Raw genomic sequence first — 25874 nt, forward strand, 5'->3', positions numbered from 1 at the left:
GCAAAGCCCCGCTGGAGACTTTCAGAGGGTGGAACTGTGGAAGAGCTGTCGTTTACGTGCAAAGACCTTCCCTACTTAAGCAGGTGTCCACCCAGGCTCTAGTGCTGAGTGAACTCTCCCCACACGCTGCAGAGGCTGTTTAGGTAGGCTAGTTAGGGAAAGTAGTGAGTCAGAGTAGACAGGTTTATGAAGCTCACTGCTTTGGATGTAACCATCACATTAATAAAACAAGAATTAGACCGAACCAAACCTCCATCTCATGTCTTGGACTCTGGGAAGGACACTGCCTCTCAGCCTCAGAGGAAGGCAATGGTAAACCACCTCTGAATACCGCTTACCATAAAAACTCTATTCATAGGGTCACCGTAAGTCAAAATCGAGTTGAAGGCAGCCCATTTCCCATTTTATATCAACTTGACAAGCTCAATGCTTTTCTTTTTTTAAAAAAAATCTAAAATCCCAAATCCAACAGCGGTCATAATTCAAAACTTTGAGCCTAGAGTACATACTTGAGAATTCTTTTCCCCCCAATACATTTCAGCTGCCGATGAAAGGCATTGCTCTATTATGGGGTTACATACTTGTGCTTCTGGAAGTGTTCTTGACATTCTCAAATATTAACATTCTAAGAGAAGATTGTTAGCCCACACACAGACTCAGAAACTCTGTTGCCTATATGGAACAAAAGGCACTCAAGCTTTCTAGATTTCCATATACAGTAGGGGCCCGCTAATACGGTGGGTTAGGGACCAGGCCCCCGCCGTGAAGCGGAAATCGCCGTAAAGCGGAACCCATTGACTATAATGGGCCACATCGCACGAAAATGTTGTAAAACGCTGTAAAAGTGGAATTTCTCCAAATTGAAAGCTGCCGCATCAGCGGAACGCCGCAAAACAGAACACCAGTAAGCGGGGCCCTACTGTACATACGTATATTTGCTCTCTTAGGAGCAAATACAGTGCTTCTTGTTATTGACTATATGCCTCTAATTATATGTCTGTAGGAAGGCACTGTCAGGGCCTCCACAGCTGAAACTGGGACAGTTACCTGGGCCTGTGTGTTCTTAGGCCACAGGGTTCTTGTCAGGCACAGAAGGCAATGGGGATGTGCAACATCAGCCCCTGTGATTGGCTAGGTATGATACAAATAACATAGGCTGTTAACCAAGCAGTAGCTGCTGGCTGGCTGCCTTTCAGGCTTCACCTCAAGCCCTCAGCTCCGGTGATTGACCTCAGGGATTCTGGGCTTCATTCAGAACACACACTCCAGCTCTGAATTCCAATATGGCCGGCCTTGACAGACACTGCAAAAAGCAGTCAGAAGGCTTTTCACTTATTTGTGCAAGGCAGGCAGAACAGAGCAGAACATACACTTAGAGATTGTCAGGAGTCCACAAATCATGGCTGGCTTTGGTAGCACCCAGCCCATTCTCCCAAATTCCAAGCTTGGGAGAGAAGCAGGGCCTTCTCCTTGACTTCACCCTGAGCTTCAGAGGAGCATGGAAGCAGCAAGATGGCTTGCTGTTTCTGAGTGCCCCTGAAGCTCAGGCACGATCCAGAGATGTGACACCTGCCTTAACTCAAAGCAAGAGACTGCCGGAGGCTCAAATGCGCTCCCCAGAATAAAATATGTGTTCACCACTCACAAGGTGGTTAGTTCATTTGCGGACTCCTGCAGATTGTTCTGTAGTGTTTAGATGTTCCTCTTTCAAGAGGTAGTTAAGGACTATGTGGGATCCTGGCTATGTCTCCTCATGGCCCCTGAACCAATAGTTAGAAATATATTTGGGAGACTTCTAAGAAATATATTTGGGAGACTTCTGCCCTGTATTCCATCTTTTCAATGCCTCATTTGAAGAAGCTATCACATGTTCCAATCCACAGGAGATCAGCTGGTGGGCTGTGATCCAGTATGAACTGCATGCCAGAACTACTGCTGCTGCTGCTGCTGCCGCCGCCGCCGCCTTCTTTTTTATAATGTGTTCTGGAGCAGCTTCTGGGAGCACCAGGAAGGAGCAACATAAAGATCCCTTCCTGAGCATGTGTGGGCATACATCAACAGGGTCTTGGTTGCTTGCTGCAATAGCATGTTGTAGCCAGTGCATTCAGCTCTGGCAGATCCATTTGGCTTTCTGTTGCAGCAGCCCCTCTACTTTACCAGAGATATTTTCTTCATCTGCATCTGGGAGTGGAGATAGGTTGGGGGAGCTACTGACTGGGGACATTTGGGTGTGCGTTTGGACACATTCAGATGACTTGAATAATTTGTGATTGAGTAAATGACAGGGAGACAAGGAGAAGAAAGGGGAAAGACTGCCATGGAATGATTGTTACCAGTGATGTAGTTGTCTGGGGTTGTGGGGGTCATAGACCCCATTTTTGGGAGCAGGGTCCCAGCTAGGTCCCTATGTATGAGCCAATCAGTGTGAAAGGAGGTGAGTCTGCCACTAAGAAGACTCTTCTTAGTAGCTAACACACAGTCTCCCTTTTTATGATGATTGGGTCCTAGGAGTGTCTGTTGTAGTGGAGTATGGAATGAGGAGAAGGCACTTTGCACATACTCAGAGACACTCTTTAACTTTTACTTCACATATTTCTTCATATATTTCAGAACTCAGTCCTGGTTTTCAAAACAAATTCCAGAGTAGGCCCTGACATCGGTGAAAACCTGATCAGATCCTGTGCTACTTTCCCCCTTAAATCAAAGCTTAATTATCAATGCTTTTTACTTTTAAAAATTGCTTTGCATATATTAATTTTATACTATTTTCCCCCAATCTGATTATTCCTGTTTAATATTTTCTTGAGATTATTGTCTCTTCAATTGTCTAAAAAGTTATAGAAATGAAATCTTTTTGTTGATGTGGTTTCTTAGAACCTCAAATAGGGCAGGGCACAGATAGATCTGATCTTCGACTATTGAGCTGGAATACCTTGTGCCTCTCCATTTCATTCTTTTGTGGAATAATCCCCCCTTCATCCATAGACATGCATAAAAGAGGGAGGTGGGGAGGGGACCACTATCACGCTTGAATTGTGCTAGTTGAGTACTATTGCATTGGTAAAATCAAGTATGTTTAAGACGACATAATTAATTTGGCTTCCATTATCTAATGTGTGCATGCTGCACATGCACTATTTGGATTTTTTTCTTCCTGACTCCAGGATGTGTCGAGCCAGCTCAGCTTAAAGTGACTCATGTTTAACATGTCTATGTTGGGTAGACACTTGCCAGTGTTCTTCACCTCAGTAAGCAAAGAGTGCCCAGCATAAGCAAGTAATGTTATGATCTCTGTGTTGCTGTTTGATAAAACTTACCCTGTTTGAGCAGGACTTTTAAGCAACGCTGGCCCTCAAAACAAAAGCAAGAAACAGACTTGCAAGTGAGTCCCTTTAATAGAACTTGGTTCAATGAAACCTTAAAGGAGAAGGCCCAAGGGTACCATTAAAATGGGCACCTAGTCTTAATTTTTTTGGGGGGAAAGTACTTGATTTACTAGTAAGAGAATAGTGATGCTATGGTTTGGGTCAGATGGAACTATAAACAATGGTTTGACATGAGAATGAGTCCTAATGAATTAATAAACTAGGATCTGAAAGCACACATTGATTCTGATTTGCTTGAACTAACACACTTAAAATAAATCAGTTCCCTGACTTTGGACATAACAGGAAACTGTGGTTTGTTAAAATGTGGAAGCTTTCCCTCCCCTTGTGTACAAAGGAGAAGAGAGAAGCACATAAGCCCAAGGCTTGTCGCAGCATATTCTGGTAGCACTAGACAATGGTATCATGTTACGTCTGAACTGTGCCTGTGTATATTGTACAGTGGGTCAGACCTATGTTTACTGGCCTAGATTTTAAGATTAAAATATCTTGTGTTGTATTTGTGGTACTTAGTATCCATAAAAAATTAAAACTTTGAGAGAGGATTCCTTATTGCACATTGTAGTTTGTGGAGCACTCTACATCTGGACACGTTGAAGACCACAACCCATTTGCAATGAATGCAAAGTTCCCCATCCGCAAGTTGTTGGAGTTATAATGGAGAACCTCAAACTATACAAAAGAATCATCTGCTAGAATTTCCCTCTCTCTCACAAACTGGACAGCACTGTGTATGCTATGAAACAGCAATTCTTGCTTGTCTTTGTTTGCACTACTCAAGTAGCCCCCTCTTTCCAGAGAAGCTATCACAGAGGGATTGCAGCAAGCCAGGAGAATAAGGATCTTCAGTTCCTCATAGTCTTTCCGTGTGTCTTTTAATGTGCTTACACCAGCTGTGTCCAGAAATGGAATGGAAGAGCAGTCTATGATGATGGCCCGAAAATCACTGTGTTTATTGACCAGGCATGAAGTTGTATCTCCCTGTCCAAATCCCTTCTCAAGGCTTTGTTGCCTTTTGCTCTTGACCTTTTTCCTTTTGGCAATTTCCACAGCAGGATCCAGTCCTGTCCTGTCATGGAGGCACGTGAGGAAAAAATCCTTATTTGCATAATAAAGTGGTGCTTCAAAACGAAATATTTTTACCCTTGGAACAGGCAGGAGGTTTTTATATTCCTCATCGTCTTCATAGAAGACAGTGCTCCCAATCTGGCCTAGTAAGGCAGCATGAGGGCGCTGAGTACGGCCAATGATGCACAGAATTGAAAAGACAAGCCCAACCAGGAGCCCCATTTCAGTGCTGATCAGGGCAGACGAGAGCATGGTAACACACCACACCAGAGCATCTGTTCTGTCTAGGCGGTAGCGCTGGGGAACATCTTTAAATTTCTGAAGGGCTCCCCTCAGGCTGACAATGATAATGCATGCCAAGACGCACTTCTGCAAGTTGAAGAAGAGGGGTGCAAAAAAAAGCAGCACCAAGAGCACCACCACAGCGCTCACGACACTGGACAGCTGGGTCTGGCACCCTGTCGACGCTTTGACCAGACTCTTTGCCAGCGCTGCGCTGGTGGCAAAGCAGTGGAAGAAAGCCGGGATGATATTACAGAAGCCAATGGCAAACATTTCCTGATTGGCCTTGACAGTGTAAGCGTACTTCTTGGCAAACATTTCTGAGAGTGAAACAGTGAAGGCAAAGCCGACGATGGCGAGAGGGAAAGCATCAAGGGCGACTCTCTGCATGAGGCTAAAGCTGGGCACCTGGGGAGGAATAAATCCAGTGGGGATTTCACCTGACACACTGGAGGCATAGATATCATTCAGCTGCCCATAATGGGAAACCAAGGTAGCCACCACAATCACCACCAGCTCTGTGGGAAGAGGGATCTTGAGCCTGTGCTTATATCTGTCTCCCAGTTCTTTAGCAGTGACCAGCACGGCAATGCAGATAGTGCTTGTGATCACATCGCAGAGATTAGCCTGGGCAATATTGCGGAAAATGTTCACCCAGGTTGTTATTAAGATCCCATATCCCTGGGCACGGGGGATTTTTACCCCAATGAGATACTTAACTTGAGCTGTTAAAATGGTTAACGAAGCACCAGTTGCGAAGCCATCCAGCACAGGCTCAGAAAGATACATTGACACAAAACCTAAGCGAAAAATCCCCATCAGAACCTGCAAGGAAAATGAGAGTAAACATAACGGGAGGACACACTGTGTTTTTGGTTAACAACAGGTCGCCTATGCCTTTGTGGCTTTTTAAATTTATTTCATCTCTTAATTTGTCTTGTACAGAAAAAGATGCAGTCCTACAAGCAAACTGAATTGGCAAGACTAGACCTTCTGCTTTTTAGCACAGTAAAACTGCATGAAAGGATGGATGCTTTTCTGTACATTGAACACAGAGAGAGAGATTCTGTCTCTCTCCCCCTCTCCACCCCCCTCTCAGAAATGACCCACCCCTTAATTTTCTCTAGGTACATGTTGTAATTGCATTTGGACGCATTCATCCCATTCTATCATCAGCCATATTCATCTACCTGCCTGATGCCCCTGTGTTGGCTGTCATTTTGGAATAGGGGTTAATATGCCTAAGTCAAATTCATGCTTTAGCTATATTCAGACCCGTATAGGTTTCTTTACCAATGTGACATCCAAGAAATGTCAGTGAGGAAGGCACAGTTCCAATCCCTCATCGTGCATAGGGTTTGCATAGGCAAAGCCATGTGTAAACAAGGCTTGTGCCTTTCCTATTCCTTCATCTTTGCTGCTATCTCAAACTTTTTTTCTTGGTTTCTCTTAAATGCAACTTTGACTAGACTAAGTTGGATTCCTTCCCTGAGGAGGTCTGCCAAGCCTCCCTCTCTTCTCGTTTTTAGTTGGGTTATTCCGGGCGCCATTTAGCTGATGATCACAGGAAGCTGCCTTTTATCGAGTCAGATCCGTTGATCCATCTAGCTCGGTATTGTCTACACTGACTGGTAGCGGCTCCCCAGGATTTCAGACAGAGGCCTCTCTTAGCCCTACCTGGACATACCTGGGATCGAACCTGGGACCTTCTGCATGCAAAGCAGGTGCTCTGCCACTGAGCTACGGCATTTCCCTAAACGGTTTTTATTGTTTTTGTACTGGATTTTTGTGCTTCTGTATTTTTACTGGCTTTTGATATTTGACTGATTTTAAATTGCAGTTTTATTGTTCTTTTGATTTTGTACGTCGCGGGGGGGATTACATACATACAAGCATACATACTGGAAATGTGCAACCAAAAGCGTAGATGAAGATGTTACCTGATAAACTCCAGCCAAGAAAGTCAGTGCTGTCGCTACCCTAATGGCATAGCAGTCTTTCCCACATTCAGGGGTCATCATGCCAAGGGTAACACTGTACACCGTAACATTCAAATAGTCTGTGCCATCAGTGGCTTCCTGACGGTCATCGTGGAGGTCAAATCCTGCCAAAAGCAGTTCTCTATCCACTACTTGCCCAACCATTAAGCTTAATAAGCTGAAGATGCCAACTGACACATGTCGGGAGGTGCCCATAAGAAAATAGATGATGTTGGCAAAGAAGGACGTGTAAAGGCTATAAATAGGCTTCAGACCTGCCAGCAGGGAGTAGGCTATTGCTTGAGGTACTAAAATGATCCCAATAATCAAGCCAGACATAATGTCCCCCCAAATATATTCTTTGCAGTTGTATTTGGGAAGCCACTGCAACACAGGGAAGAAGTCCACGGCTGCCTTTTTCATTCGTGTTCTGCTGCAGGAGCAATTTTTTCTCACTTGACTTTTGATCATGGCTGTTTTGCTGATCTTGACAGGAGTCTTTCTTTCCATGTAAAACTGGAGAGGGGATCCATTTTGCATTCTGGCTGTCTCAATTTCCTTTTCCATTCTGGATCTGTCTTAATCAGTTCCTATGATGTAAAGAGATTACCATTTGAATGGGTCTGATCATGATGCTTTTTTGTGTACGTGTACTGGGAATCGGGCTAACCTCTAGCTTTGCATGGGTTTTGTTTGAAAATTAATTCCTATTTATTCTGTTTATATGCTGCTCTGTCGCAAAGATTCTGGGCAACTTCAACCAATGTTTAAATATTTCCATTTAAAAAATAATAATTCCCCCTCCCCCCAATAATTCTCTAAGAAAAGGGAGCAAAGCTTCATAATAAAACAATAGTCCTGTGGCACCTTACAAGACTAACAAATTATTTTGGCATAAGCTTCCGTAAACCACATTCTACTTCATCAAATGCTTGCAATGCTATCTGAGTTGCAAGTGCATGGATGTGTGTATATTATTTATTATTTGTTCATTCAATTTATATCCCGCTCTTTCTCCAAGAAGGACCCCAGTGTGGCAAACAAAAACTCTAAAAGCACTTTAAAATATATTAAGAACAAAAGACTTTAAAACTTATATACTGTACAGACACTCATTCATGGTTAGGGTAGCGAAAACTAATAGCAAAGTTAGAAGGAAAAGAAATGCAGAAAAGTACAGACAGTGATAATTATATTACTGACAGTGGCCATTCACAAACCAGTAACTTGAAAATGAACATCCTTGCATTGGTAAGCCGATTAAAATGTTAAAAAAACATTGTGTCAATCAATCCACAAGTGATAGCATTGAACTTCTTGATGTGTTCAGTGGTTTCACATTGCTTTTGAAGTTCCTTTGTTCCAATTTGGCCATTTTAAGATTATTTACAGAGTGTTCTGGGAGGCTGAAATTTTCTCCCATTGATATTTTGATACTGCCATTTCTGATGTCAGATTTGTGCCTCTTTATTCTTTTGTATAGAGACTGACCTGCTAGTCCTATGTAGAATGCAGAAGCTCATCGGTGGTGGTATGTATCACATCTGAAGATGAGCAACTCAGGATAATACTTCCTGCATTTGATGAAGTGGACTGTGGTCCATGAAGGTTTGCGCCATAATGAATTTGCTAGTCATTAGATGCCACAAGACTATTCATTGTTTTTGCTGCAAGAGACTAACATGACTACCCCTTTGCAAATGGATGTTATCTGTACTTTTGCATATATATATTGAGTTGTATTCAACTAAGGCCTACTCAGAGTAGACCCATTGAAATTCATGAACCTACGCTTGTTTTGAGTGTCTTTTTGAAAAAAAGTGACAAATAAATAATAAGACAGTTATGTCTATTAACTTAAATGGGTCTGCTCTGAGTAGGACTTAGCTGAATACAGCCCATTGCAGACAATATGATTTATTGGCCATTATGAGCAACAGCAGCTTGTGGGACTGTCTAGTGATCCAGCTTCAAAGCATATACATCTGGTGGACAAAGCAATCCTATACTTCCATTATGCTGGGACTGGTCCGGAAAACAGTGGGAAAACACACCAACATTGCTAGAAACAGCTCCAGTGCCACCAGTCCAAGAGTGGGTTGGTAACATGCCCATCTATACAGAGAGGCACCCAATGGACTAACAATGTGAATGTATACTCAGCACGCACCCCTGCATCACCACACACAACACTTAAGAGGACACCAAAGTGCTCTTGCTCCATCAATCCCACTGGCGCAGCCAGCAGTGACCATCACCCCACCCTCCACACACACTGCTATCAGTCTTCCGGCTTCCCTGCAGGGAGGGGTTTGAATCCTTTTATGCTCCTCACAGACACTTTTTAACAACACACACAGAGAGCGGAGGATGGATGAAACATACAACACAGCACCCAAATAGCTCCTTGTGCAAGAGGCCTGCAGAGAGCACACACAATCCTATTGGGACACGGGTTCAAGACCCACACAGGAAGGGAAAGAACCTTTGGCAAAGCAGCCAAAAGAAGGCCAGAACACACAAAAGGAGCCACCACCAAACACTAACACCCACAGCAGCTGCCAGTGATTCACTCCATAGCGTATGGGACTGGGAAGCAAGGGATGAGAGTTTGAGCCCTAGCAAAGTCAGCGGGGGGGGGATCCCCTACTCACCTTTTGTATGTTTGGCAATGATAACGATGATGATGGGGGCAAAATAGAAGGTGCTCCCAGGGCTCGAACCCATGCTGCAAATAGCACAGAGCAGCTCCTGCCACTGTGGCAGGCGGCAATTGGAAGCAGCGTGGAGTATTTGTCTTCCCTCGGATCCAGGCATAGATCACAGGGGCAGCAAGCCTGCAGTGAGCCCCCTTTCTTTTGCCTCTGACATGACTGCTTTTGACCAGGCATTCACAAGGTGAATTGAGCCGTATCCCTCCCCTATCCTCCCTGGTTGGGCTTGAACTCCTGCCCCTTGCTTCCCAACCCCGAGTCTTATGGAATGAGCCCTCCATGTGCTGCATCTCTGCCCCCCTCCCTTTGGCTGCATGGTAAAGAGCCTTTCTCTGCTTTGGTCTCAAACCCTTGCCTTAGGAGGCCTGTGTTTCCTCTCTGCAGGCCTCCTGCCAGGGGAGCTGTTTGGGTGCTGTGTTGTACACCCACTCCTTCCTTTCTTGTGCTCAAATCATTGTGAGTAGTGTGCGGCGTAAGGGGACTCCCAGTAGTGGGGTTGTCACTGCCTCCGTCACTCAAGCTCATGGAGTGTGGGTATGATGATAGTGTTGGATGTATTGTGGGGTAGGAATTGTCCTCAGGGCTTGTCCCCATTGGTGTGCATTCATTACTGCCCTCCGTGGTATGTAGACTGCGTTGCTACCTCAGCCCCTGATAAGTGAAGGTTGGCAGGGTTTCCATGAGGTGGGGGTGCAGCGTGGCTGCCATTTCTGCACCATAAAGTGATTTTTCTGGTTCCGTGTTTCTCCCTTGCTGTTGTACTGTTTGCAGTGACTGCATTTCTCTCCCCGCACCCCATATAATTAGTATATAGGGTTGCTCGGTTAAACAAACAGCCCAATTAAGATTGGGAATGTACTATATTTATTTCTGTACCATTTACAGAAGGTTTAGAAAAACTGAAGATTGTGTATAGTGTTTAATGCAGCCTGAGTTTGTCATATTTCTTCTGTATTTCATGCCCAGTTGACATAGTGAGTGTTCCAGCAGGGGGTGCAAGAGTAAAATTAAACTTTTGACACATTACAATTTCTCACCCCAGCATCGCCCTTATCAAAGCAATCATGTTACTTTTTTAAAAAATGAAAGTATCTGTGTAGTGCTTTTGTCCCTGGGGATTTAGATCCATTTCTGTGAGGGTGGCCTTTAAAAAGAAAAGAAAAAATGGAAGTCTTCCTCTCAATGAAGTTCCCACTATTCAAGAACCCTTTTTTTAATTTTGAAGATTCATTGACCAGCCTAGAAGCTGCTTCTGATCCATCCAATCTTACAAGTTCACTGCTCCACAGGCTCGGTATAGGATTTGGGGAAGCAACTGGAATTAGGAAAACGGAGAAAGGAGTTTTTTCACCTATGGTAAGACCCTAATCCCATCACCCTTGTTTGGTTACCAAACGTTTGATCTTAAATCAGAGCAGGAACGAGGGTCAACCTTTAAATGTTGGTAGGTCTGGGATTGGAAACATTGGTATGGTGTGATTACCATATTGGTGGTGGATATAGAGAAGCAGGAAATACGATCTAACAGACATCCGTCTATTGCTAATCTGACTGGGAATTACTGTTACATTATGTGTGTGCTGTCAGGATAATATTATTGTTGTTGTTATAAAAATTTATATCCCATCCTTCTTCCCAGAAGGAACCCAGGGAAGCAAACATCAACACTAAAAACATATTAAAACATCTTTAAAAATAAATATTTAAAACATCTTTTAAAAAAATCTAAAACCAGTTCCATCACAGATGCAGACTGGGATAAGGTCTCTACTTGAAAGGCTTGTTGAAAGAGGAAGGTTTTCAATGGGTGCCAAAAAAATAACAAGAGATTTTGTTTTAAAGTATCATAGTGTCTTAATAGACATAATTATTCCTCTGTAGCTGTAGTGATTAGATGTCTCTACTTTTAAGGATCATAAGGGCTGTTCACATAATCTTTTGAGTATCGTCATAAGAAACAATGTTTTCCCAATGGACATTATGAAAGCAGTATCTCAGTAATCAAGTGAGGCTGTGTACAAGGTTACTAGGGAGCAAGCTGCATTTTATCACTTTGCATATGGCTATGGGTCACAGAACAGGGAGTTCACAGGGAAACCATTTTAAAATGCAATTCAAAACGTAACTATTGGCACAATTCCCACAATGCACCTTGATTGTACTAATGTCCCTACTTAAAGAATCTGGGTAATGAAAAGTCTGAGAAATTCCCTTGACCTCAATTGCCAACATCTTGTGCTGAATGGGAACTTCCAAGCCAGTGGTCCCCAAACCTTTTCCCCCACAGACCGCTTGAAAATTGCCGATTGTCTTGGGGGACCACATGATGATTTTTTCCGCCTGTTGCAGCAATTGTGATGTGCTGTGCTAGATGCTGTATGATTTTTAATCTTATTTTTATTGCTTCTTTTATTTCTTATTGTATTTTATTGTACTACAGTTTGTATACCACAGCATTAAACTGTAACATCTTGCAACAGAATAAATAAAAGAAGCAATAACAATAACAGTGAAAATCAATGTGAGTAACTAATGCGGAGACATTGCAGACCACCTGAGTGAAGCTCATGGGCCTCTATCAGTGTCAATAAACTAGTAACAAGTAGCAGCGTTCCAGCTGACAGAAAATTCTTTCAAAGAAAGCCTCTTGGAAGGCTGCACTTTTCAGGCAGTGATTAGAATACCAACAGGGTTAAGATAACATGATTATCAGTCTTCACAGCAATAGCAGCATCTTAAGAATGAACAATGGAACAAATCATACTTTTCAGATACCATCTATTCTCAGCCAAGACAAATGTTTGATCGTTTGTTTTAAATCACAAAGTGATTTTCAGTTGCCACCTCATGGTGAACCTCTTTTATTTGGACTCAACCAGTCCGATTTCATCCTAGGCACAACATGAACTCCTTGACAGAAAATACGGCATTTGAGCCGTCAGCCAGCAAGTCGCTGGGACAGGGTCTCATCTCACCCATGAGCACGCTAGCGCTTCAGGCAACCCATTATTCTCTCCACCTCAACATCCACATCTGCTATATACGAATAATATTTTCTAAAAAATTAATTGGATTCTTCAGAAACTCAAGGCACAGTCCAGCATTAAAAGCAGAATGAGAATATAAACACATCAGACTAACAGTTATAAAACCACTCCAAACTTCCCTATGTCGCCAAGGTGATAAATAAATAAAAACAGCTGTTCTTAATGCCACAAAGCTTGGCTGAATAAGCAGGCTTAACACAGTCATCTAAAGGCTTGTAGGCAGATATTTCTTGAAGAAGGTAATTCCATGCTCCTGAGGACACAACTGAATAGGCTGTGCTCCTTGTTGCTGATGACTCCACCTTCCATGCTGAGGGAACACAGAGCCAAGTCCTTAATTATGACATCACTGAAAGATTAGACTGACCTACCTTACAAGGTTGTTGTAAGCCAGGATTGCCAAGGTCCACATCTGTGAGGAGTCTATCTTTTACTGAGGCAGAGCCCTATGCTTTGGAATTCCCTCCCTATTTATATTTGATGGGCATGGTTTTAGAAACTGCTAAAACCCTTTTTATTTTGGCAAGCCTATCCAGATATGTATACTTGTTTTTAAATGTTTCTGAATTTTATCAGCGTGTTGTCTTATATAGATGCACACCACTTAGAGATTTCTCAGTAGTTGATACATTATTTTAAATAAATTAAATACTTGGAACATTCAGAAAAAAGTGCTGCATAAATACTTACTATTGTCACCAAGCTTGGTTTTCATAAAACGCAAAGAGTGCCAAAAGTGTCCTGTGGAGAGATAATGGAATGAGCACCTTGCTGAATTGAAGCTTGTAGCACTAAAAACAATTAGTCCAAATGGATGCAAGATGTGTCAGTAATGACTTGATCAGAGGAATATTCTCTTCTCTCAAAAGGACACGCTTCATGCTCCTCCCGAAAAGCTAAGCCACACATTGTGCAAAAACACACCAGCACTTGAAACACGTTAGAACCTATGATACCCTCCTGAATATAAATTATTTTTACTCAAATGGATCTATTATTTTTGTTGCTGCATTTTGATTGAAGCTGTTTCCCTCTTCACTTGTGATATCACACAGACATTTAAGCCCTTGCAATGTGAAAGAAGAATCCACTTTTCTTACCTATCTTGTTTGGCAATGTGCACGTAGTTAGTAACAAACAAGGATCAGACCTGAATTCCATAGTCTTTGCAGCCAAGTGCATCCAAGCAGGTAGATGCTAAAGACTGAAGTGGATATACGTTAATGCTTGTGGGCAGGACTGTAGTCTGTGCTAGGTAAATATTGAAGGGTGTAAACAAAGGACCACAAAGTGCAATCCAAACCCTTTGCTCTGTTTCTACTTGCCTTGATCCTAGCTATAAGCCATTTGACCTCAATTGTTTACTTGTTCAGTGGCAAACATTAAACAAGCTATAATCTTTTCAAGTATAGCCTGTATAATAATTGATCCAAGAAACCTTTCTCAGATGGTAGTAATGACTTAAAGGGGACTCAGGACAACATGTTTTGTTTGGCAGTGGGGCTTTTTGCAAAAATCCAACTGTGCTTTTTTTTTTTAATGAGGCACATAGGTGGTTTAATGTATAACTGGAACAATCGGAAGCTCTGACGTATTTAAATTGCAGGGATGAGATTATTGTATATGGCAGCGCAGACTACAGTACAAAAGTCGGTCTGCTAAATGCTGAGATAAGACTTCATTTATTCTAAGCGGTAGCCCACAGTACACTAATGGTTAAGTAAGCATACTTTTTTCTCAGTCAGAAACATGCATTGGTTCTAGGGCTAATGTTGCCGGGTTGGATCCAGAGTTGCTGTTACATGAATGGAAGTACTCCTTCTGTTTGTGGAAAAGACTGATCCAGTGGAAGCTCCTGCTGGAGGTAGTAAAGGAAAGGCTCGCCTCTTCACCAGTGCAAATGGCTGCAGCACCACTGAAAGAACCCCCTGACTGCTTGTATGCCCCCCACACATACCCTGTTACACATAACCTGTGCTGAATTACACTCACAGAGGGAAAATGCAACAGTTAGTTTTAAATAGGGCTATTACCTATTTATCTTAGATAGATAGATAGATAGATAGATAGATAGATAGATAGATAGATAGATAGATAGATAGATAGATAGATAGATAGATAGATAGATAGATAGATAGATAGATAGATAGATATTGTTACGGCCAATGACCAGCATGAGGTAATCAGATAACATTGTTAAAACACAGTACTGTAAAATAGAGTTGTCAAAGTTATAGTTATAAAACCCAAAAAAGACAGGAGTTACAAGGTGGCTAGAGTCAGATCGTGGCGAATTTTGATCACTGCAGCACAGAATTTGGCAACACTGAAGGTAATGGAAGTATTTTGATGAGAAAGGAGTAAAAGGACATAATATGTATCTTGAAGATAATGTTCCTCAATATAATGACGTTTAAGAACCACTGCTGTAAATCATGCACGACAAATTTTGAAATGCATGAAAACAGTCTTCTATATATTTTGGAATGATATGCCTGTCCTGTTAAATTTATGTGAACATCCAAACACATGTCTGCTGTTTTTCTGTCTCAAGCATTTTTCCTGCCACTGGAGCAAAATATGTTTTTTGCTCCTCAAGATTATAATTATGATTATAATAGTGTTAACAAGATGAAGAGCAAAACATTAACTCACTGAGTTAGACAAGACTCCTACCTATCCATGAGATACTGTATTGTCTGGCAAAGCCTGGACTGAACCAATGATTTTAGCTGCGCTCTGTACATATGATTTATCTACAGGGATGATGGGAGCTGTATCCAGCAACATCTGAAGGCACTACATTGGCTACCCCTGCAGTACCACAGCAAAACAAGCAATACCGAAATGAGGTGCTTTGAGAAGTCATTGTGGGTGGCACACAAATGCAATTAATTACTGTGAAAAACTTGCTAATAAACAGAGCTTGGAAAAGTTACTTTTTTAAACTACAACTCCCATCAGCCCCAGCCAGCATGGCCACTGGATTGGGCTGATGGGAGTTATAGTTAAAAAAATAACTTTTCCAAGCTCTGCTAATAAAAGAGCTTTCCTGGAAAAAAAGCCTAATGATTTGGCCTATAGGAATAATTGCACTGTACATGTCTCCGCAGAAGGTAATGCAACTGGCTTATACAATATTGCCACAAAAATGTATCAATTTAACGGTTACATATACAGTACCATTTGTTAAATTCATTCATATTATAGATCTGTGGATGCCCAAATAAGCAATCTCACCAGCGTCATTTAAATAAATATATAACATTGAACTTTAAACCCACATTGTTGTTCCCTTTTCCTCTGGGTGATAATTCCCTTAGCAGAGGATGGTCAGTAGCTATATGTGTTCAGCTTGAACCAATTTGTGACTAGGTATGCTAGACTAGTCCACAGGTAAAGGGTGAAAGCAACCCCCAGCAGGTAGTGTTTAAACTGATGGAGATACAGTCCACCCCCACCCCCCATGTCATACAGAATTGCTGTTAGGATGTGATCTGCTGGAAACATATTCTATGCAAAAACTCTGCTGAAATGAATGAGAACTTTTGCAAGACTACGTGTTTGTTCCTTTGCATACAAATGATGCTTTTTCATTCAAAAAGGTGGCGTGCAACAAAAACACATTTCAGTTAAAAAAAAAATTACACAATAAAATATTAACCATTTGTGAGCAGTATAGGAAGGGGATCAGTTACCAAAACCAGCGGTTCCCAACCTTTATGAGCACGGGACCCCCTTTATAAGCTGAAATTTTTTTGTGACCCCCTCCCCCCAGGGAGGCAGGCTGACTGCGAAGAAGAAAGGGGGAAAGCAGCCTTTCTTTACAGGCTTGCTTCTTTTTGCTTCACAAAAAGCCCTCTCCTCTCATTCTAAGCAAGGGCGTTGCCAGTAGCGGCAGTGCAAGGAGATGGGAATCAGTGATAGTAATCCCCTCTTCTTCCAGGTAGCTCCACCCTCAGCCTCCTTTGGCATCTGCCATGTATTTTATAGGCAGATGCCTGCCCTCAGTGCGCCTGAAAGATGCTCTGGCGCTTCAGCAAAAGGCCTCCCCTCTCGTTTGGCGCAAGGGGGAGGTGTCATCTGCAGCGGCAGCGGAAAGCAGACAGTGTAGAAGGAGTGAAGACTTTTTTAAAAAATTAATAAATAGTTCATTTCTTTACTGTTCATGGCCCCCTCTGGATTACTCCGCAGCCCCCCTGGGGGTCCCAGCCCCCAGGTTGGGAACCACTGCTCTAAACCATACCAAATGGGAGAATGTTTGGCAATATGAAAAACACATCTGAGTGGAGAAGTGTTTACAGAGCACTATGAAAATAAGTTATGGCCGGGAAATATGTGCCCTATGGCCAGTGCCCAAGCATAATTTCATTGGGCTCAGTGTATACCTGCAAGCCCTGATCCTTTGTTTGGAAAAACAAGAGGACTGACTTGCATTCTTGAGATTTCTTGGGTCCCACTGGTCACACCCACACCATACATTTAAAGCACTTTTATACCAATTTAATAGTCCCAGCTTCCTCCAGAGAATCCTGGAAACTGGAGTTTATTAAGGGTGCTGAGAGTTGTTAGGAGACCCCTCACAGAGCTACAGTTCCCAGCACCCTTAACAAAGTACAGTCCCCAGGAGTCTTTGCGAGAAGCCATGACTGTTAAAGTGGTACAAGAGCACTTTAAATGTATGGTGTGGATGTGACCAAAATTTTCTGACTGCCTGATTTCTATTCATAGCCAGACAGGCCAGTGTCTTGTCTGCATAACGCATTATATCAATTATATTATTAAACTGTAAGGAAGTCAAGTATATTAATGCTGTGCTGACACAGTGGCTTAGGGCTGTTCATGATGCTGGCACAATGCTATAGAAAACCAACTTTGATCCAGAGTTTCCTTGAGTAAAATAAGTAAGTTCTCCCTTGGAAGTGGCACCAATTCCTGTATGTACAGTGAAGACCTGAGGCCTATCTAATTTACAGCGCAGTTCTAACCATGTCTACTCAGAAGTAAATCTTACTGAATTCAGTAGGGCTTACTCTCAGATAAGTGGAGGTAGGATTGCAGCCTAAGTCACCTTTTGCACTGAATCCCATCCAGGGTGTATTTATTCAGGAACTGGAGGAGGGGACTTAGTCCCTTCCTTTTTTGGGAGCAAGATCCCAGCATTGAGTGATTGTCTTTCAGGCCCCTGGCAGTTGTATTGTGGGGTGCCCCAGGATACCATCTTGTTCCTCTACAGAAGCTGGGTCAAACCTAGTAGCGTAGCAAAGCTGCTCCTTCTGGTCACCTCCTGTAATTATTGCAGGTATCTCCAAACAGGCACAAAGGCAGATCTCAGCAGCAAAAGTCACTGCATAACTAACTGGAGTGGCTCCGGTGATGGCCGTGACCAGGGATGCTTTTTACCAGCTTTAGCTGGTACACTGGGTGTGGTCTTATCTTCAGAGAACAGACCTCGCCTCAGTTATCCATATGCAACAGACTAGATTACCGTAATACTCTCTACATGAGACTGCCTTTTTAAAAAATCCAGGAGCTTAGGCAGGTACAAAATGCGGCTGCCCAGCTATTGTTTAGAGTCAGGCAGTCAGAAAGCTTTACACTTATACTGTACCGCAGCTGCCCGTGTAATTCCAGGCCCAATTTTAAGTGCTGATGTTCTGGTGAATTACGCTAGCCACCCCTCATTTAGGTCTCAATCAAGACCAGGCATTTTCCTTCTACTACAGGTGTTCAATTAGCATAGCAAAGTTAGGAAGATTGTGGTATTATGGATCACTACTCTTTTGAATCACAAGCCCCATCTGCACTATACATTTAAAGCAGGACCATACCACTTTAAACAGTCATGTCTTCCCCTGAAGAATCCTGGGAACTGTAGTTTGTGAAGGGGGTTGAGAGTTGTTGGGAGACCTCTATTTCCCTCCCAGAGCTACAATTCCCAGAAAGGTTTGATAGTCAATACCTCTTCCTAGGGAATAGGGGTCTCCTAATAACTCTCAGTAGCCTTAATAAGCTACCGTTCCCAGGATTCTTTGCGGGAAGCCATGACTGTAAAAGGGGTGTGATAACTGCTTTAAATGTATACAGTGCAGATGGAGCCATACACTTGAAACATCATAGATGTACTGTAATTTAGTAATCTTGCAGCCTTTGGCCCTACTGTTACTGTGTATGTGTGTATTTCCCATAAATAGATCTGCTGATTTGTGTAACTTTACTTCAAATTTGATCACAGCAGTGGCAGTGAGAGAAAGGAATATTTAACCCTTTCTCTTCTCGCTGTTTCCTTGATATAAATCCCACCCCCAAAGTTGCTGTTAGCTTTGTTGGGGAGGGGATTACATGCATGTTTGTTTCCCTTTAAACCATGTTGATTTTATTTATTGTTATATGCTAGCTACTTTGAGCATTTTCAGGGAAGTTAGCCAAATAGGACAGTGCCTTTTTTTAAAGGTTAATGGGAACAGTCAGTACTCAAGAACACCCCTAAGAACCCTTTTTAGACGTTTGATGTTGTCCTCCTACCCCCCTGCAACACCCTGATGGTGACCTGATTTACAGGGGTTTTATGAGAGCAAAAAATTCAAACTGGAAATATATTGAAAAGATAGTACGTAACTCCTTGATTCTTGGTGGAAGTTGGTTAAGCCTATCTAGCACCTGTTACATAATAAGATGACATAGTACTAGTGTTCAGCCCACAGATCATTCAGAGCAGTAGCTCCTTGGCCTGCAACTGACGTTTAAAACAGAACTGCTGTTTGTATTGGTGCTGCCCTAAGATTGGAATCTACTAGACAATTAATGTGTCTGTATATGGAGCTAAAAGAGGAATTCATTTTATGTGATCTTGTACATGTCTACAGCAAAATAAATAAATATAATTAGAAGGATGTTCAGGCTGAAATTGCCTTATAAGCTTGTTATCAAAACCTGCCTGTGTGGCATTACATTGTCTCCTGTGTCACAGTTCTGCATACCCTGATGTTCAATTCAGATACAAATCTCCCAAAGGTGGATGTGTTATCTCCTTTAAGATTGTGCTTTTTAAAGCCTAGGAGACAATTTGCTTCTGTTTCGATTGCCGGATTTTCTCTGTCAAAATTACAGCAGCTGATGACTTGAAACCTTAAGCTAGGAGGAATACATTTAATGCTAATTTAGAAACACACTCACCTCCATCGAGCAGGGAGCTAATGGTTCTTTGTTTGCATTGCTCTCCTTTTGAAACCTGCCTCTCGCTTAGCCTCATTCCTGTGGCACACGCACTGCTGAGGCTCGGAGGATCAGCTAACAGAGCGAGGCTGCCTGAGAAGTGGGAAGTCGCAGGCCCTGTTTTTTAGCAGCTTGAAAGCTCTCATTGTTTTGCTCGCAGTTCTGCTTCTTGGATGCGCCCTGCTCATTGACAGGCATCTCACAATGGCGATCTGACAATATTCTTGGCCTCTCAATGGTCAGAAACAGGGAATAACAACATATATGTGTGGAAATATAAGTCAGAGCCTTCCCCCTGGCAATTTGAGGTTAAATGTATGTATGTAGCTTGATGTCTGCTAAATGCCGTACTTTTAAAACGACGCTTTAACATTAACAGGTGGAAGAAGTGTTCATTATGTGCTCATTTTTGTGCCTAGTTTGTGTGTTTCTTGCTTTCACATTAAGCATCAGACTGGCTGTAATTGCACTGAGAATTTGGGTGATTTAGTCAAGCTGTCAGATTGGTTAGATTGCAGGGCAGCATGAGCAAAAACCTGCCTGCACCACTGTACCCTTTGATCGTCAGAGCATTGTCCTGTTCCATCTTCCTCCAGAGCCTGGTAATTCTAACACTGAGGTTTGGTTCTGACTATCAGACAACTTCTGATTGCAAAAAATATCGGCTCCCAGGCCAGAACTCTGGAAAGAGCCCGTTGGACGGAGCCTGGGCTGAAGCTAGTGGGCAAGTTTAAAAAATGGGGAATGGAGCCAGGGAGGATCTGGAGTTTATTGGCTTTTTAGACCCCTGTACTGGTTACCTGAGACAACACCTTTTTACAGACCAGTAGAATGCTAGTTGGCTAACAACCCTAAGACTTAGGCATTGCTTAATATAGTAAAATCTGTGTAAAATGTGCCTGGAGACTATCTAGGAGTCCCAGCTTTCATGGCCCCCAGCCAGGGCACTGGCCTTTTAAAATCCGTGTCAGGTTTCATCAAAGAGTGGGTGGGGGATGGGGCTGAACATCTGGCCAGCACCTGTCATGTTCTCATCTGAGGCCAGATTCCATGGAGAAAGCAACAAAGTGGGTCAGGAGTTGTAGAACCAAGGTTGAGAGCAGACTGAGCCTTTTTAAGCTTCTTCTCCCAGGCTCCACCCCTTATGATTAACTTTAGATTCTTACAGGGCCAGAGTACTCCTCCATTCCCTTGCCTCCCGTCTGGCATGCCCTCTGACCATAGGCCTAGTCAGCTCTTTTGGGAAGCATTTGGTTCTTGAGGGGAAGGTGCTTGTGAGGGTGTCTGGGTTCTGGCCCTGCATATATGGGAAGTTCTTCTTGAGTGGTCATGTTCATCAGCTTGAGGCTCAGTGGGCTTCTGATCTCCAGCAGCAAGCTCAGGGCCTTGCACCTGGTGTGGCTTCTTCGCCAAAGAGTCTGCAGCCTCTGATTCAGAGTCTTGATTGCTGCTTAACTCTGGGATCATGGCACCACTGCTGCTTGGCTTGGCTGGGGTGTGACTAATGAAGCAATACCCTCCTTCATGAACTGCAGTCCAAGGTCTTGGAGAACCTGCCCGTGCTACCTGTATATCACTACTTTGGAGTTGGGCTTTCCTTAGCACCCCATAGATCAGTGTTCTTCAACCTTGGGTCCCCAGATGTTAATGACTACAACTGCCATCATCCCTGACCATTCACCATGCTGTCTGGGGATGATGGGAGTTGTAGTCCAACAACATCTGGGGACCCAAAGTTGCCATATATTCATCATCTGGCTGGAGAAAGGATATATGCTGCAAGTGGACCAAACATTTTTTAAGCTTGTTCAGATTGTTGAGCTTTAGATCAACTACACTGATAAAATATTGTTGCTGAGATGCATAAATGCATCATGTGCCTTCAGGTCTCATCTCACATGCAGAGTCAGACACATGATATCCCATTGTCCAAATACTGTTAGTTGATTCTTATATCGATATACATGATACTGAAAATCCTCTCACAAGATATTTCTTTTATTGCCATACAAACTGAAGAAGAATTTTTGATGTCTTCAACCTCTTTATGTGAAGTCAGCATGTTGTATGAGCTGCATTCAGTTGATACAAAACTAAAGTTAATAATTTCTATGCTTGTTCATTGTGTGATTAAATATTTCAATAGTACACAGCATAGCATCTGGCAGAGATGCATTTCACTAACTTAAGTGGACAAAACTACATTTTTTTCAAAGGTGAAATCTGTCTTGAATGAACGACTTGCCATTTTTGCTTATACATACATAAAACCATGAACTTTTGGTCATTTTCAGGAAATCTAGGCCACTGAATTCCACCCATGAATTTTATTTACAAGACCCTTAATTAAACTGATTGCAAATATTTTAATTTATGGCAGAAGTAGAAGAAAGCTTCCCAGCCCTTAGGCCTGGAAAGGTATGTCCATCTCTAAAATGGTAAAAAGAGAGACAGATGAGCATGTGAAGAACAAACAAAATAAACAGTTACCTCCCCAAATACTGTATCTTTTCATGATGTCCAGATCAGCTAATTCAAGTAGAACTATTGACTTTATGTATATGAAGGTCTGCCAGTAAGATACATACATGCATGTGAAGTGGCCAGTCTTGCAGTTCTTAGGGTCAATTCATACATGCCTGTAGATCTTTTGATTACTCCACAGCTGGATGTATGATAAACACACTCACCTTTTATCCCCTTTTATACAAAATATTGTATTTGAGGTGATATAGGTGACATGAAAATCACATCTGTGATGTTGGAACTCTTATGGGTCCTTTGCACATGCAAGTTGTCATTTTGTGCTACAGCCATCAAGTGAAGAATATGCATGGGTGGGCTAGCCCACAGTCTGAGGATATGATGGGAAATTGACAGTTTACAATGGATCTAATCAAATGTTTTCTTCAGGGAGGCAAACAGGACACTTCATTACAATTTCACCAACCTGGATAACTTTATGGATCTTCTTTGGGAAAACAGGTTACATCCAGGTAAGCCTAGTCATTCCTGTAAAACTTTGCCAATTCTAAGCTCTGTTGTACAATATTTAGCTAAAGGTATTGGGAGTTTTGTACAGGGCTTTGCTTTAGTACATCAAGAACAGCAGGAATTTTACAAGCCAATGTTGCAATTCATGTTATGTTAAACTTCCACCAACGCTAATGGGAATTTTTGTCATGCCTTAAGGCCAAGGGGAAATTATGAGTTTCTGCCATCTCTGCAGTAATATTAGCACTGAAGTGTATGCTCCCAACTCAGCAGAATGGCTGCCTTTAACTTCAGACTTCAAGAAAACCCATGTCTCATACTGAACAGGCGCACGGCCATGTGCTTGCGGCTTTTCAAATGGCAGTGAGTATTGGGGGCTTTTCATGCTTGCCCAAGATGATAGTGTGAGAAGCAGGGCTGGGTGAAGACATGCTGATGCCCTAAGCCATGTCAAGATTCAGAGGCCCTATACCATACAAAAGAAAAAGAAGAAAAGTGGTGGGAAAGTGGCAAGGAGGGGGTTAGTGGAAATGATGTCTGGTGTGGAACGGGACCTTAGATTGTGTTGGTAGGCACATTGTCTCCTCTGGAGTTCTGAGGTGAGGTTGGGCAACCTCTGGATGATTTCAAGTAGCCAAGCAGCCCTGGAAGGGAAGTTGATGGGACTGGGTGTGGATTGAGATGAGGAGGTCAGGGTTCAGAATTTTGGTGGTGGATTGTATATGAAAGGTTATTTAAGCCAAAGCAATTTCAATTATAGTAAATCATCTTCATCATCTTCAATATATTTGCAGGCCCCTCATAGTGTGAGGCCCTAAGCCGTGGCTTGTTCCTAAATCCAGCACTGAATATCTCACAGCTCCATGCTGTGTCTAGAACAGTGATGTAATGCACTTGCCTTTGTCTTAGAACCCCATTTTTGTAGGCAGATTTGGGAATAGGCATGGGATCTACCCAGTCTGCTCCCAGTGTATCAGTAGAAGTGGATATAAGCAGTGTAATGTTAAAAAAAAAAGTCAAGAAGGAAGTCTAGTTCTCACTGAGGGAGTATAAAACCCCTGTGTATGAGCTATACCACTTCAGGCTGCAGGTGGGGACTCTCATGACTGGATGCTCCCTCCCCCCCCCCAAAAAAGATATATCTCCACATATGAAAATGGCCTGTCAGGGATTATGGTTCTAGCCTAGCCTTCTCCACAGATGTGGAATAATTTTTTCTTCTGTTTGGAGGGGCCCATACATCATATGTGCCCCCACTTGCAGTCTGAAGTGGTACAACCCACTTATTGAGAACTTGGATGAGCTTGTGGAAGCTTTGCCAGATAGGTATCTCACATTAGCTCCTCCCTCCTAGCATTCTACTAAAAATATGTGATGCTGGTTTCTGCCTCTGTTCCTTATAGGTATTTAAAAAAAAAATAAGGAAAAAATAAGGAAGTAGTATTGTGTACTGATTAAAAAGAAAGAGCTGGAAAGTCTCAGATTTGGGGGTGGGTGGGAAGAGATTATCATATAATAGTACTGGAGTATGTATTCTATAGACTCTACAGTACAGAGTTTCTGTAAAGCACTTGGGAAACACTCTCTATAAAGCACTACAGCTGCAATCCTAACCTCATTTACCTGGAAGCAAGGTACTTTGAATGCTGAGGGACTTCTGAGTAGACACGGTTAGGACTGCAGCTTAAGTATAGTTAAGTGGCTCCCTGGTGCTGTTACCAAGTGAAGACAAATTGTATTTTATTTTATTATTAATTTTTATGCCATCCTTCCTCCCAAAGAAGGCCAAAGCTACCCTATTATATGATCCAACAGTAAGGTGGCATGGACCCAAACAGCCAATTTAGATGTGGCCAGTGGATTTTTTTCATTAAATGGCTGAACCCACCCCTGTGCCATTATCATAACTTGTTTAATTCTCTTCCATCTGCAAGTTGCCAGGGTGACACAGAGAGTGTGGTGGCTTGGCCCTGCTGCCAGAATCCCCTGTATAAGACTTCCAAACCCTCCTATACAAATTCATAGTCAAGTGGCTCTTTGGACTTTGTCATGGTGCCCAACTGAGGACTATAGGAGGTTTTGCATATCTGAATCCAAAAACACTGTTAAATCATGACTGAACAAGTTTGTGGTGGTTGTTTTTTGTACTAATCGAAGGATTCGAATTGATGGGAAGTCCCTCAGGACACTTCACTGACTTTGAAGATAAAAAGCAGGTGATACAGTGGAAGAACTTGATTACACAGTTGGCCACAAGGTATATAGGTGAGTTAACAAAATGTTAAGTTGTCAGTTCAGCATTGGCACAAAACTGTCTAAAAGAGTAATGTCCAAGAAAAATGCATTTGTTGTAATCATTGAACCTTTCTTTAAATGGCCCTCAGTTTGGGTGCTCCGTGGCTTATAATTTACTAAATTGTGTCTGGTAGCAGTTGAGTGGCCAGGAGAACATCAGCAAGGAATTCCATAAGCAATAAACAGTTATAGCATATCAAACTGGGGAAGTGATGGCAACTGGGAAGGCAGGTTGGCTGAAACAGGTGGACTCAATTCTATCATTTTAGCATGCGTTTTTAAATTGTTTTTAAAAATGTGTTTTTAAATTTGTATATTTGTTTTTAATGTTTTTAATTACTGTAAACGGCCCAGAGAGCTTCGGCTATGGGGCGGTATACAAATGTAATAAATAAATAAATAAATAAAACTAAGAGGATTACATGAAGAATGCTCTAGAACAATGGTTCCCAAACTTTTTTCGCCATGGAGCACTTGAAGATTGCTGAGGGTTTTGGCGTACCACTTAATGATTTTTCTGTTGTAACAATTGTAATACACTGTGCTAGATGCAATATGATTTTTAATTGCATTTTTATTATTTTATTTCTTGCATCGTGTTACAATTTGCATTCCATAGAATTCAGATTGTAATACAATAAAATACAATCTAATACATAAACAAAGCAATAAAATACAACTAAACATCAATATGAACAAAAGACGACTGTACACGTGGACATCACCAGATGGTCAATATAGGAATCAAACTGATTATATAATTGGTAGCAGAAGATGGAGAAGTTCCATACTTTCTGCAAAAACAACACCAGGAGCAGACTGCGGTACAGATCATGAACTGATCGTATCGAAAATTAGAGTAAAGCTAAAGAAGAACAACAAAGCACTCATAAT

General features: G+C 42.2%; 2 protein-coding genes across 5 annotated transcripts in view; one reads left to right on the plus strand and one right to left on the minus strand.

Annotated features, from left to right (window-relative positions):
* IDUA (alpha-L-iduronidase) overlaps positions 1-25874 on the plus strand; it is a 68398-nt gene that overhangs the window by 9437 nt on the left and 33087 nt on the right. For 2 of the 4 annotated variants that reach the window (XM_061634984.1, XM_061634992.1), the window contains exons 3-4: positions 22605-22687; positions 24843-24950. In XM_061634984.1, coding sequence (XP_061490968.1) covers positions 22605-22687; positions 24843-24950 — 191 coding nt within the window. Of the gene's footprint in view, positions 1-10694; positions 10786-15238; positions 15329-22604; positions 22688-24842; positions 24951-25874 lie in introns of those variants that run through there. The other 2 variants (XM_061635002.1, XM_061635012.1) reach the window with 2 other exon arrangements.
* On the minus strand, positions 4059-10474 carry SLC26A1 (solute carrier family 26 member 1). Its single transcript, XM_061622448.1, has 3 exons — positions 10467-10474; positions 6677-7283; positions 4059-5561 (listed from the first exon to the last, which is right to left on the minus strand). The coding sequence occupies exons 1-3, from the start codon at positions 10472-10474 to the stop codon at positions 4059-4061; spliced, it is 2118 nt and encodes a 705-aa protein (XP_061478432.1).

Source organism: Rhineura floridana, chromosome 1 (genome assembly GCF_030035675.1).
Source record: "Rhineura floridana isolate rRhiFlo1 chromosome 1, rRhiFlo1.hap2, whole genome shotgun sequence".
In the NCBI taxonomy this organism is placed as follows: Eukaryota; Metazoa; Chordata; class Lepidosauria; order Squamata; family Rhineuridae; genus Rhineura; species Rhineura floridana.